The following is a 14,209-nucleotide window of genomic DNA, read 5'->3' as shown; positions in this document are numbered from 1 at the left end:
CGCGGCTAGCGAATGCCACAACTGGAAGATATTTTGCACGAATTGCGGCCCTTTCAGTTGTCCAGAGTCTCGAGCCTAATCGATTGAATCAGTTAATAAACAAATGAAAATCGATTGGATCATTTAGTAAACAAATAAAAATAAGCATAAAGGTCTTAAATTGAACTGACTCACCAGCGGGATTGTATCCTTTGGGTATCCTGTTAGAAGCCTGAAGGCTGGAGAGTATTATAATTTTGAGTTGAAGTGGTACTTTGGTTGCATTCAAGCGTGGAGACGTACGTCATATGCATAAGAAGACGCGATCTATCATGATCAAACAAAGTTTGGCAGACCATAACGGGAACTGTCGCTCCAGCTTAATACAACACAATCAATATTGTTTTCGTCAAACTGTTTTCGATAGTTTAAAAGGTAACTGAACAAAGTTGAAACCAGTCTAGTAAAATCAGTCTTAGTTTGGACTGTACTTACTCACACTCATTAATGTACTTTGGGCGGCGAAAAATCCCGTTACGGTTTTGCAAACTTCAAATGATTGATGTCCAGTCATGCCATGCTAATAGCATTGTTAGATCGTGTTTTTATTCAATATGTCTATGCTAGGAAATGACTGCTATACCAGAATGCCTCAAGAAGGGGTATCGTAAAACTTCTCTTTTGAAACGCTGTACGCGCGAAGGATCTGAAATCTTGGTTGACAAGAAAATGAACTCCGAAGAGCTTGATAAAGTGAAAGACAGTGTAAAGAACTACTATGGTAAAATACTTAAGACTTCAGACGACATTCAGTCGAACGCCAGCAAGATCGACGAGTTTAGTGGGATGACTTCCGCTGTCAAGAGCGCTTTGAAGCTCATACACGAGGAGGTATCCAGCAAGTAAGACAACTTCAGTCTTGTTTAGCCATATCAGTACGTTAGATTATGTTTAGCAAACCACTGAGTGGTCAAATCAGTTTGCTGTTTATATTTCGCTCGTATGAAGGATAGAAAACTGATTCAAAGAGATGATCTGAAACTTCTTGATGTCTCGATAAACAGTAGACTGATGAGAACTAGCCAAAGGATGGACTCATTTGAAGTTAGTCTTAAGAAGAAATGCTACCGAGGCTGAGTTAGCCCTTTGTATTTCAGCCATGTCGTCATCTAGTCTGGCATTTTTTTTTTGACCGTAACACTAAAAAGCTGGAAAGCCGGTCAAAAGTAAGGTGGTCAAAGCGATTTTTATAGAGAAACAATCAAGCTTTCTGTGCGGTAATTATTTTAGTGCGCGCCAGACTGTGTAATTAATTTTTGTTTAAACCTGCTAGCGTTCTGTCAGCCAGCATTTTCAAATTCCTCTTGTTTGAAGAGCGTTTTGGAAAACACGGATAGGCTTAACCGGAGAAATAAAGCTACGTTTTCGAATTTCTCTGACGTATTATGGACGGGGCCTTATTTTAAATTCTTTAATGGACTTGACGATGTGAAAATTTCAGCTTGATCTAAACAAAGCGATGATGTGATAAGGTAGACAAATTTGCCGCGCGTTGTTTACTTCTTGAGTTGAGCCGTCAGGAAAGCGAACGAGACAGAGTTTTCTTCCGAAATATTCTTCGAAAAGTCGCCGCCAAATTTGTCTTGTTCTCGAAGAATGATTTGAGACAAACGACATAAGGTTTACGGAAAGACCCCGCGAAGTTGTGGTTTTGCCGAAAATTATATGCTTTGTTTGAGCCCAGTTTACGTAGCTGTCATATCAAGACTACAGATTGCAGCCCAGAATCGATCGAGTTCACTAAGTATAAAAGGACAAGATCCAATTGCACGGTAACAAACTTTACTGATTGCTAAGCTTAATTTTATTCTGACTTTCTCCAGCCCAATCCTTCGCGTTTCGGGCCGTTCATATCCCACGATCCGGGTTAATATTTAGCTCTTCAGTTGTTAACCGATCAGGAAGGCTGTATGGGAGAATCTTGACCGAGGACCAAAAGCAGTGAGGTCTGTACACACGACCGAGGTCAAGATTACCCCAAACAGAGCGACTAAACTCGGTTTTAAAATAAGATGTTTATTATATGGCACAAACAAGAACAATTTAATTCGTTTAATGTAAATGGTTTGTACTAACTGACATTTTGCTTGCGAACGGCGATGAGCTGAATTTTATTCTGCCAAAGATTGCTCGGCAAACAGGTTTTCTACTGTAGAAATAACTGTACAATATCGCTGTATATTTGTACTGTTGTTTGGACGGTATTCGCTACAGTTGGATAGTAAAGAGCCATGTAATAATATGCTAAGCTTCCGATCTCGACGAACTCAAGACAAAATTAAGGGCTTGTGGAATAACACTCCGTCATGTGTTGGTTTGTGATGTTTGTCAGCGCAGTGTCCCTTTCATTCTAATTGAAGTCGAAATGGTGTAAGAATAACTCTGAATGTTGACTGCGTTTACGATATCGGCTGTACGTCTCCTGTGTCTCTTATAGCTGTTTTCACTTACCAGTCAGTCACATTTACAACTTGAGTCCGCATAAAAGTCGCGAGAAAAACTGAACTCTAAAACGTGTGTGCAAATTTCAGATCCCGCATGTTGTGAAGGTTATTTGAAGCATAATAAACACAATAGCCTCCAATTGACTTTAAAAATATGCTCAGATATTTGTCCTTGGGCATTATCTGTTCCTCGGAGCTCACAGTTTTTCTCGAGCTTCTCGGAAAACGGTTCGTTTCTCGGAACAGACAAATATCCGAGCATATTTTCGCGCCAAATGGAGGTTATTGTTTAGTTAATCTGTCAGCATCTGATGGAGGTTTGAAGTAATTGCAAGAGAATTTACGGTGTTTTTACTCACCCCCATGGTGATAATTTCACATGATTTGGGTGTGTGAAAATCATAGCAGCTCTGTGAGCATCCTTCTCTCTGTGCGTATGCTTGTGCTTATCTCACAAGGGTAAACCAGGCTTTCAAATATTTACTGGTCAAATTAACTGCAAATATCAAAATAACGGCTTAAAACCATTGGGGAACATGACAAACAAAGGAGTCAAAATGACATATAGATGGGAAAAACTAGAGAAGATTGAAACAGTTGCGTTTGCGTAAACTTGAACGTGCTTGAACGGGTTTTTTTCAAGTTTATCCACAGGCAGCCCAGACTCTCTCTATGAACCACACAAGCAACACGATATGGCATCGAATTATAAGGGTTTGTATGGGATTTTCTACAAGATATCCATGGAGGTAGTTAAAAGTGAAAATTCTCAATAAAATTGGCTTACCTTATTCCATACGTGTGTTGCTTGCTCCTGGTGTGGTTATTTTGCCGATTTAACTCGATTTAAGCGACTTTTTTGAATTCCGGTTTTCCCTTCATAAAGAGAGGACACTTGGCCTTAACAGAGTTTTCAAGTCTTGGGCATTAACCATGAGACTCACACAAACCAATGCATTCTTATGCTCTCGGACTGAAATGATTACTTCTCATGCATTTTAAGTTTTAAATTAAACGACCTTCAGTTCATTCTGATCAGCAATAAAATTGCTTCCAAGACTATGCTGTTATACCCACTTCAAATGCTTTGCAACAGTTGGAAGAATGTTGGTAAGACTATCGTGCAGAGACAGTATTACAACAGTCAGTGGTTTCCCTTGTTACTTTGAAAGGATCACATTTAATTCTGCCTTCTCAGAGTAAAGGAAAACAAGTCTTATACAATTCATACAAATTTAGCGAACTTCTTAGAAATGACTCGCAGAACAATTTTGTAATCACCTTGGTAGTGGGAACATGATGACACCGAAAAATTGAATTTTATTTTCACTTGCCCATGTTTTGACATTGGAAATTTTTTTTTTTTACCTTAAAGCCTTCTTACTGGCCTTGACTTAAATGGAACGATTTCAGGTTTTATGGATGTGGCTTAGCAGTCCCAGAAGCCCTTGAGGGTATGCACATCCTGGACCTTGGGAGTGGATCAGGACAGGACTGTTTTGTTCTTAGTAAACTTGTTGGTGAAAATGGTCATGTGACTGGAGTGGATATGACTAAAGAACAGGTATGTTCATGGTTGGGATGTCATTTTGCACATAACACCTTGGTGTGGCTTCCATAACTCATAGGTCATACACGTATGCATTTTAGACCTATGTTTTAAAGATGCTTTCCTTAAGGTGGCTCAAAACAGTTTCCAGCACTTAGATTTTGATTGGTCGTTTCAAACATTTAAGGTGGCTCTGAACCCTATGTACAGAATTGTTTCAAATTTTGCCAAAGGTCTTATCATGCTTATCATGCTTATTAAAATATGATAATATAAAAAAAATTTCACCGTGCCGTTTATAAATCATAAGCCCCTAAAGCTGTAATTAAGTGTGTTTTTAACAGATCATACTGTTGCTATAGTAACCTATTGTGTCACGAAAATGATAACAACGTGTTCACCAATGATTGGGCAGTTTTTTGATACCGCGATTGAAGCATAAAGTGAGAAAGAGTGGTTATAACGACCCATCAAAATCTAAGTGCCGAAAGCTGTTTTGAGCCACCTCCAAGACATTGTGATACTAATTCTGTCGTCGATGTACATCTAGGTGGATATTGCTAACAAGTATGTCGATTATCATGCCAAGCAGTTTGGATATTCCAAGCCCAATACTGAGTTTAAACTTGGTGAAATGGAACGACTGTCTGATGTAGGCATACAGGACAATTCTGTGGACATAATAATGTAAGTACTGGTGTAATATAAGCAAATAAGCATCAGATCTAGAATTGTCTTTTTTATCATGGACCAGTTTGCTATAAAATGGAAAGGAAATCTCAGCCACCGGAAACTTAACGACATGTGTTGATAACTGGTAACAAAAACTTTGACCTCTTACAATACCAAAATCCCTGGATCAGTTTCGTGACCAATTTTTTTTTTGTCCTTTTATCCAAAATTGCCACCCTAGAATGCAGCCACTGAAATGTTTCTTTTCTGTTTAAATTCTATTTAAGCTCAAACTGTGTTGTTAACTTGACTGCTGACAAAAAAGTTGTTCTTAAAGAAGCCTACCGAGTTCTTAAGGTGAGAAACTCTTTATTATGTTTATAACGATGAGGAAGTGGTTGTAGGTGGCCTAATGGTTAGGCAGTATGCTGGACTCTGGATCATTGGTGCTCCGCATTTTAAAACTTTGGCCAGAGTCCCTCAGTGTTCTGGGCAAAATAAGCTACTTTCACACTGCCTTTCTCTTAAGGAAAGTAACCCTGTTATAGAGTAACATACATCCCGAGGGCTTCCTAGAAATATTCATAGTCATCTTTTGTACTGGCTTAACATGTCGCTAGGCTGGAATGGAAACTTAAGCTACACATGGTGATGAGGATATAAGTCTAAAATCCATGGCATGACCTTATTCAACTTTATTTAATGTACGTCCATGCATTATAACCCGCGCCCATCCCAATTTGGAAGCTCGAAGTTAGGAAAAAAATAAAGACAACAAACATCAAACTTCGTCTAAGATGCTCCCTCGATGAGATTTTTTCAATATTGTCACTTCGAAACGCTCAATGAAGTTGAAATTCGTAGGCGATTGAAACAATACAAACGAGTGCTTACTTGCTTACTTGTACTAGTAGTAGCCAAGCTTTGAAATGTGGAGAGGAGTCTGGGCACCACACATGAAAATGCCTTACGAGTACTCAAGAATATATTGGTATTTTTGACTGGGATTTTGAAAAATAAGGCGGGAGTTATACGTATACACGGAATTTTACGGTATATGTTGAACATTAGTCTCTATTATAGGGATGGCAAATGATCCTTCCAAAAATATGTATCTCACAGGACAAATTCATCATCTTTCCCTCTTCAAAGTTAAATGTCTTGAAGCCATCTCAGAGTTTCAGTTCCTTTTGCTGACCAGAGTTAATCTTACTGTCTACCAATGCTTCAGTGTTTACCATAAGCTTCTTATTGTGGCTTTTCTTAGGATGGAGGTGAAATTTTCTTCAGTGATGTTTACACAGACACAAAACTATGCGAAGAAGCGAAAAATGATGAAGTGCTTTGGGGTAAATGTTCTTTCTAATGATCGTTGTAATGTAAGAGATGCAAAGAGCTGAGTTAGTTATAATCATCAATACACCTAACAATTGTGTGCAGTATAACTTTGAAATAACTCCTTACAGTTGCCCATATATGGGACCTCTGGGGGAAACTCCCATAAGACTCTCATATTAACAGCAGCTGTTAATTGAGCCTATTCTGTTTTAAGTGGTATCTTTTAGGGATCAAATAAGCTGGAGCCACTCACAGATTGGTCTCCTTTATGTGTTTAATTCAAATTTTCCAACGAACATCCCCAACCTTTTCATATGGGAGTCCCCAAGTTCCCAAGGGGCCTTTGATATGTATCTTTGTGTTGTCGACTCCTTTCTTATTTTGTGCTTGTACATGTTTTTTTTTTTCGTGTGTGTGTGTGTATGTTTTTTGTGCTTGTACATGTAGGCGAGGGTGTTGCAGGAGCTTTACACTGGAAGGAATTGGTTGAGCTCTGTAAAGAGGTGGGATTCTGTGGACCTCATTTGGTGACTGCAAGACCATTTGTAATTAAGCCAGAACTTCGTGCAAGAAGACCATTGGGTAGGGATAAAAAAATGTTTCTTTTTGTTTAATCAATTCTTGAGCGGCTATAATGCAAGGGATATTTTACTTGTTCCTGCGTTAAAGCAGCATACAGGAAAAGGTTGACAAAATATTCATCACATGATTATGTAAACCATTTAAAATATAAAGGCATAACCGACCTGAACTGAACTAAAGACGTGATATCATGAAGAATTCAGACCAGTATAAGGAAGCTGGAATTTTGTTACATGACTGTAGCAATATGTACTTACAATAAAAGTATTTAAATGTTTAATAGTAGAAATGGTCTACATATAAGAAATAAATAAATGAATAAAAAATACGGTTCGTTTTTCCATAGTAAACAGTAAACATTCCCTTAATTCCGGCATTCAGTGAACAAAGTGTAGACTGTGGTCACAGCTTTGTGATCTACCAGCAGACTGCCTAATGATTTTTCTTTTATCTCCATTAGCCACACGAACTTGATTCCGTTCCGTCATTCACCTTATTTCTAAGTTTCATTTTTTTTAGCTAAAGGATTTATCATCAATTAAAAGTACTGTTCTTTGCTATTCAGGGGATGCAAAGTTTGTAGCCGCGACTTATCGTTTGTTAAAAATCCCGCAAGTCAACAAGACAGATGGGTCCAGAGTGACCTACAAAGGTACGTGTTATATCATATATACAATCTTAACAAAACAACAAGTAATCAGAATGGGCTGTGGGGTGACTCCCGAGTGAGAGAGGAGGAACTTTGGTCATCTCACCTTGAGATAGAAAGCCCGTCAATGTGTGAAATCTCTAACATCTCTTCATCGATGAAAACATTCGATGGGGAATGTGTTAATCGTCATGTAAGTCACTATAAATTTAGAATGGTGTATTTTATGGGTCAAACGAGGATAAAGCTAAAGCTGCGCCCAAATGGTCTCGTTTTGGGGTGTAAGTTAACTTTTTGACAAGCATCTCCGCGCCATCAACAGTAGTAAGAGGGAAGGAGTGAAGGCAATAAGTGCAATAAATATCGCACCCTACTCTCTCCACATACGTCCTTGGTCCACGACTTCCTGTACACTTTTTGACACGCTGAACTGTGCTAATTACCCTGCGACTAGCAGAAAAACGTGATCGAACTGAGCGTTCGCTCGCCACAGGGTCGCTCTGAGAAATTGTGATATGTTGTGGAGAGGAGATGACTTTTGAAAATCGGAACATATATTGAAATAAATGGCAGACGTCTTGTTCACTACGAATACCATTGATAGAAATCACTCGAAAAGAATTTCCAATAATAGATCGCTGCAAACTACTAAAACACTTGAATAAAAATATAACTTTAGTTACTCTACTTACTAACAGTAAGTTTTCTGTGAATGGTAACCGCTACAGATCTGGAAGTATGATTTTTCTTCTTGAGTATGTCAAGCTCACAGTGGGTATGAGAAGTTTGGAAAAGTTTGAAGAGTCAGTAATATGTATAATAAGTTATAAAAACCTGCAGTTAGAGTCCAGTTGTGTTACTTATTAGAAATCCTTCCTTTGTGCTAGGTTCCATGGAAGACAATCCAGATGAATTCAGGTTGAACGTTCACAATGTATTCACGGTACGTTTATTACGCCCAGTTGAGTTTTGTCAGAATTTACGTATACCAAAACGTAACTACCATTTAAGAAACACAAAACATGTACCGTGTTTCTATCGAGTTATAGAAACACGAGTGGACGTTTGGGAGAACGAGAAATGCTGTGGGAACACGAGCCACAGGTGTGTGTTTCCGCAGCTTTTTCGAGTTCTCCCAAACTTTCACGAGTGTTTCTATAACTCGATAGAAACACGGAGAACGTGTTTTCTATTTCTTTTAGAAAACACCGCGACGAAAAAAAAAAAAAAGAAAACAGCTTGTTAACTTTGATTTTCAAAGTGCAAATTCTCTTTGCTCGCGTCATCATTACGTCAACAGCTCGTGCTAGTTGTGTGTTTCCATCGAGTTTAACCAATTAGCGCGCGTATTTTCTTAGGACTGTTTCCTCAATTTGTATATAACTATTCGTATTCAATTGTTAAATTTTGCAGAAGACGCCGAAGATTGTTTCTGTTGGAGTGGCAAGCCTCCTTCGTGCGTCTCGTTTCTCGAAGCATTTTGAATTCCATCCGTTGGAGCCTGGAACCGTCGCACCCGCTGATGATGTTGTCAGTGAGGCGGACCCATTTGCTTATTGCGAGTCAAACGATGTCGCTCCTGCGGCATGCTGCGCTAAGCCGACTAAACAGGAAAGTTTCTGTGCCAAACCTGTTGAGCAGGAAAATGGCTTTTGTCCGAAACGAGCGAAGACAGATTGAGAAGATCGTTGTTGCTAAACGTCAAATTTGACATTTGAAGAGTATCTGTTACAATTTGGCAGTATAGAAGGAAAAAAGCTCAGAAGTTCAGTAGCGTTTGTGTGTAGTATTAGATCCTGTCCAGTGCCAGTATGATATGTAGCTTCCATTAGTAAATGAATGGCTGATCAGTGAACACATATAATAATATGTGCGCAAGATACTTTTCTCCTCATATCACTTTGAGTTTGCCTTCGTCCAGTTTATACACGTTCTTCAGTCTTAACTTTAAAGTTAAACGTAGCGTTTTATCATGCTTCCCAAAATTTTAGTTTGTCTTGTGCTAGTCTCGTGTTCGTCAACGGCTTAAGACACTAAATTTGTCTAAACAGTTAAACCCGATAACGTTAGCTCGTCTTGTGTTAGCTAGTCTCGTGACCACCCATAGCTGTGCAACACTCAGGGTCAGCCCACACATAACTTTCCTTGTATGGTAGTTTTGTTGCTTGATTTTTTTTCTTGTTACGTTTAGCTTTTAACAGCTGTGTTTCGATTTTCCTTGGTTGAAACCTCCACGAATAATTTTATTTATGGTTAGATTTCGTTTAGCAATGGTCTTTCTCATTGTTTTTTTTTGGGTCAACGTTGTTTGTTTTCCTAAGTCTGCTAAGTGTCGTTTGTGTGTCAGTGTGGTGTTTGTCTAAGTGAAACACTCCTTAGGGAGATCTCCGTTTGGCGTTTCCACCGTGAAGGCATTAAGCTGGAAACCTTAAGGCTTGAAGTGATAGTCGAAATAAAACTCACGGTATGAGAGACTCTTTGTACCTCTTAGCATTAGCAGGCCTTGGCAGTACTCGAACTGTCCAACATGTATCGATAACAGACTGATTTTAAGGTAAAAATAGTTTTTATGACCTTACCTTTGATAATCGAGAGAGTTTCCAGTTTTCAAAAAAAAAAAAAAAATGATGAGTACCTGTGGCTACATTTTCAATTTTTGTGACAACAAAGTGGTTTACAGAAAGTTGTAACACTTTTAAAACCAACGGACAGAGTACGATTAACCTTTCGATAGCCCCCGAAGAAGCCCTGGTTAATTGATCCATGACTTCGGTTGTAATGAAATAGGATTTATGTTCTTTGCGTTTCTCAGCATTGTATGCTATATAGTGGAGCCGAAACCTAGTCATCCATAAGTTACTCTCCATTGTGGCGAGAAGTATGAATCTTCTGAGCAGAGGATGATAGACGCTAGCAGTCAGTGAAACCTAACCTTTGCACCTCTTTACTTTCCCCTCGAAAAAAAAATTAGTTACTCGAGACATGGTCTTCACTGTTCTGTTTGGTTCTGTCCGTATTCTGTGCGAATTTTGCTCTAAACTTACTGGTCTTAAAAACAAAATGACGGCTTATCAGGATTACCACGCCGGTCATTTAATATTATAAACATAATATGGGTCACGAGAGTCGGCCAAAGGAACAGGTGTTTTAAAAATATTATTTAAGATAGGTCTACCAACTATCATACTTTATTGGTCTATCAAAACGTTTATTTCAAGTTTTTTGCTTATGTTTACCCGCAACCCGCGCTATTTACTAGCGACCCGCGCTGATTAGACACTCCGTCACCAAATCGGCATAATTTGTAAGATCTTGTAACTATTTTAATCAGGCCAACCCGAAACTACACTCTATCAAAACCTTTGACATGTTTGACGGTCGTTGTATAGTAGGAGCCATAATCGCGAGATTGGTTCAACAGGGTACCCCACCTCCCATCCCACTGCCGCGTCACAGTGATATGTGTATCCCCGTGATATGTGTATCCCCGCACACATATCACTAGTGATATGTGTATCCCCTCCAAAATGGCGACCAGTGATATGTGTATCCCCCACCCCCCTCCCCTCTACTTTAAAAAGCAATATCCTCCTTGAAAGCCCTCTCGTCGTCCGGTCGCTTACTGGACGAACGACTAACCCAAAACACAAATCTCAATTTTTGTAGTTGAAAAAATTTACGTATCTGCTGCTGGAATTGTGTTCTTGATCCTAACTGGTTTTCTGCGAGCAGGATATAATGAACTTAAAGTTGAACACCAAATGGATCTAGATATATTTCAATTTGAGTTTCACGGCACCGGATTTCTAGGACGATATTAATTGCGCGGTGCATTCTCACCCCTCGAGTAACGCATATTCTCCACTGTTCATCGCCTTGTTTGCATCTGAATTATTCGTGGAGTGAAACACATATCACGGCTTCGACCCGATCGCCATAAAATGATTAGTGACACTCGTGTATCCCCTGCACCCGCTTTTCAGTTCGACTTTTTGTAAGATATGTTAAGTCTCAAGCTGTATACATTGCTATACTGCGAATATTGCTAGCACGTTTCATAATATTCGACGTTTATTCCTCGGCAGTTAGCCTAGATTACGGCTGTCTTCAGGGGATACACATATCACTGCGCCATGTAATAATTAGTGATATGTGTATCCCCTGCATGCGGTCGACGACGGTGTACAACCGAGGTCAGTGAAACTCCAGAAATCCCAAGCTATGAATAAATGCCGGGTGTGAATATTTCTAGCAAGCCAGTTTTGACAATGCAAATGTTATGGGCATTTTTCTTCTTGGGTAGAAAGCCAATATAACAGCTGTGTCCATGGGGATACACATATCACTGGTTCATGAAATAATCAGTGATATGTGTATCCCTTATTATCCCGTGCACGCGTGCACGCGTTTTTAGTGGAATTATCGAGTTTCAAACTTCAGTGAACCCAAGCCGTGTAAAAACGTCGGGTGCTAATATTGCCTGCAGTTTTGACAAGGTTGATGCGCTATATTATAACAGTTGTGTTTCTGGGGATACACATATCACTGCGCCATGAAATAATTAGTGATATGTGTATCCCCTGCACGCGATTTCAGTTTAGATATTTAGACATTCGAGTTGCAAACTCCGCAAACCTCAACCTGGGTATAAACGTCGTAGCGAGTAAGCAGCCAGCACGTTTCGGCAATAATTGGCCATTTTCTTCGATCAGGTAGATAGCCAATCTAACGGCTGTGTTTAGGGGATACACACTGAGATCACTGCGCCATGAAATAATTAGTGATATGCGTATTCGCTGTTCGAAGTTTTAGTCAGATATACAATCGAGTCGGTTGGAACTCAACCAAACTCAAGAAATCCTAATCTGCTCCGTTGGGCGCGAATTCATTTCTGGTTTCTTCTACTCTTTACAGCGCTCGTCGGAACCTCGCAACCGAGTCGCCATTTTGTTCGTTGAATGCCCAGGCGCGTATCAGTGTTTTGTGTATCCCCACGGGGGATACACATATCACTAGTGATATGTGTGCGGGGATACACATATCACGGGGATACACATATCACTGTGACACCGCCACCGTTGGAAAAAAAAGGGAAAAAATCCATTTATTGCATTTATACCTGGAAAGACGGAAATAAGAAAAATAAATTCACGCGGCGTAACGCGAGATGGTAAGGTGATCCCGCGTTGGCTCCCGCGTAAAACCGTCTTTCCCGCGATAAGTTTCCGTGACGTCACTTGTTTTGCCGCGACGCGGAAGACACTGGCAACGAAAGAGAATCCAAACATGGCGACGTGAGTTCGCAGTTTTGAGAAGATTATAAACTTATTTTGGTGCCAATACCACGATTAATATGGCATCTATGGTATCAGTTTCCGTTTGAAGCATTTTCCTGGTTTGGCCGGATTTGGGCGCAAGAAAAATGGCTGACTTTTGTGCTGCTTACTGACAACAGCCTGGCAAATCAGTATTCCACAAAACTGTTACTAATATAAAGGTAAGGTTCAGGTTAAAACCAAAAGCTGCTGTTTACGAAAATTAGTTTTTCTACTGGTGTTTTTCCACTGCTATTACCCAAGTAAACGTTGAAGTTGGTTGAATTTTATTGTGTCGAGCTTTGACAATTTATACAGCGGTAAATTCAAATTCTCAGTACATCTCGCACGTGCCCGTCGTTGTTCTGAGCGAAAGGTATTCGAGACTGGCCTTTGTTTGAGGTCATAAGCTTACAAAACGAAATGCCAACCTCTTAGAAATCCTCTTAGACAATACTAAAGGTGCTAGAAGTTGCAAAAAAGGTAGAAGGTGCCAAAAATATTTTTCTAAGACAGAGAGGATTTCCATCTACTGAAGTTTGCATATTTTTTTATTTTGCACGTGGTAGCTTTGAACTTTTGTAAAACTCTTGTATTCCTTTATAAATCTCAAATACACTATGAACATAAGCTATTTTGAATAGTACTTTTTTCTGTGTGGTGTGCTTATACGCCTTTGTGCAAAATGAGAATTTTTCGTTGAGGTGGCTCGATCGGATTTTTGAGTAACGATACCGTTCAACTTTGAGCGACTAGTGCACCACTGTTATCAATCCAACAGAAAATCAAACGTTACTGGTGTGCTAGAGAAAGATGAAAGTTTCAAATGGGGTACATTTCACTCAATGAATTTTTTTGTTAGATTTGGTCCTAAATGAGATTAATCCATATTCAACGTAATCCCAGAGTTTCAAATTAATTGAAACGTTTTAAGGCTGCTAATATTTTCAGCGTCAACTCAGGAAAATATTGCACTGATTTTCACTCATGTTGCTTGTTGTCTTCACTATAATTTTCTTTTGTCTCAAATCACCTACCATTGCCTGATTTCAAGCTGAAAAGGACTAGGTACGAGTCTACAAATTATGGGATTAGCAGCTATTGATCCACATTTTCATAAAGTGCAAACCAAGCTTTACAAAATCCCCAAGTTTGGCGCAAATAGACCCAATAGTAAGCAAGATACAACCATTTAAAAACATCAAAATTTACAAAAAATGTATGGCCATCCGGACGTTGTGTTTGGATGACCAAATATTTCTGTGCAATTTTTTTTTTTTTTGTACTTTATTGATATTTATATAAGTTTATAAATAAGAGTGACAATAACAATTGAAATTACATTTGCAGATAAAAGAAAGAAAAACTAGATAAACTAACGTGAGTACAGATGGAAAAAAAACGAGGAATACTATTACTAATAAGACTACTTTAAAAGAGGAATATACTAATACACCCAAAATACTTACTATCTATATTAATGAATAAAACTACGCTAAGTTTTACTTTTTTTAGAAGAAACTACATAGACTAACAGTATAGATGAAGAAAAAAAAACAAAACAAGAAATACTGTTACTAATAACACTAATAAGGAAAATACTAATATACCAAAAATACTT

General features: G+C 38.9%; 2 protein-coding genes across 2 annotated transcripts in view; both read left to right on the top strand.

The window, feature by feature from the left end:
* The first annotated feature begins 151 nt into the window (after positions 1 to 151).
* LOC145478539 (arsenite methyltransferase-like) lies at positions 152 to 9,892 on the top strand. Its single transcript, XM_081456599.1, has 9 exons — positions 152 to 881; positions 3,897 to 4,047; positions 4,583 to 4,719; positions 4,992 to 5,061; positions 5,972 to 6,053; positions 6,490 to 6,624; positions 7,190 to 7,276; positions 8,161 to 8,216; positions 8,687 to 9,892. The coding sequence occupies exons 1-9, from the start codon at positions 610 to 612 to the stop codon at positions 8,951 to 8,953; spliced, it is 1,257 nt and encodes a 418-aa protein (XP_081312725.1). The 5' UTR covers positions 152 to 609; the 3' UTR covers positions 8,954 to 9,892.
* Positions 9,893 to 10,938: 1,046 nt separating this feature from the next.
* LOC145478547 (uncharacterized) overlaps positions 10,939 to 14,209 on the top strand; it is a 28,774-nt gene continuing 25,503 nt past the window's right edge. Inside the window, exon 1 of the mRNA XM_081456607.1 lies at positions 10,939 to 12,770. The gene's annotated coding sequence lies outside the window, so the exon portion shown is untranslated. The remainder of the gene's footprint in view (positions 12,771 to 14,209) is intronic.

Source organism: Orbicella franksi, chromosome 2, assembly GCF_964199315.1.
Source record: "Orbicella franksi chromosome 2, jaOrbFran1.1, whole genome shotgun sequence".
Lineage (NCBI taxonomy): Eukaryota > Metazoa > Cnidaria > Anthozoa > Scleractinia > Merulinidae > Orbicella > Orbicella franksi.
Note: the sequence above shows the minus strand (reverse complement) of the source record. Positions and strands in the feature narration are given on the sequence as shown.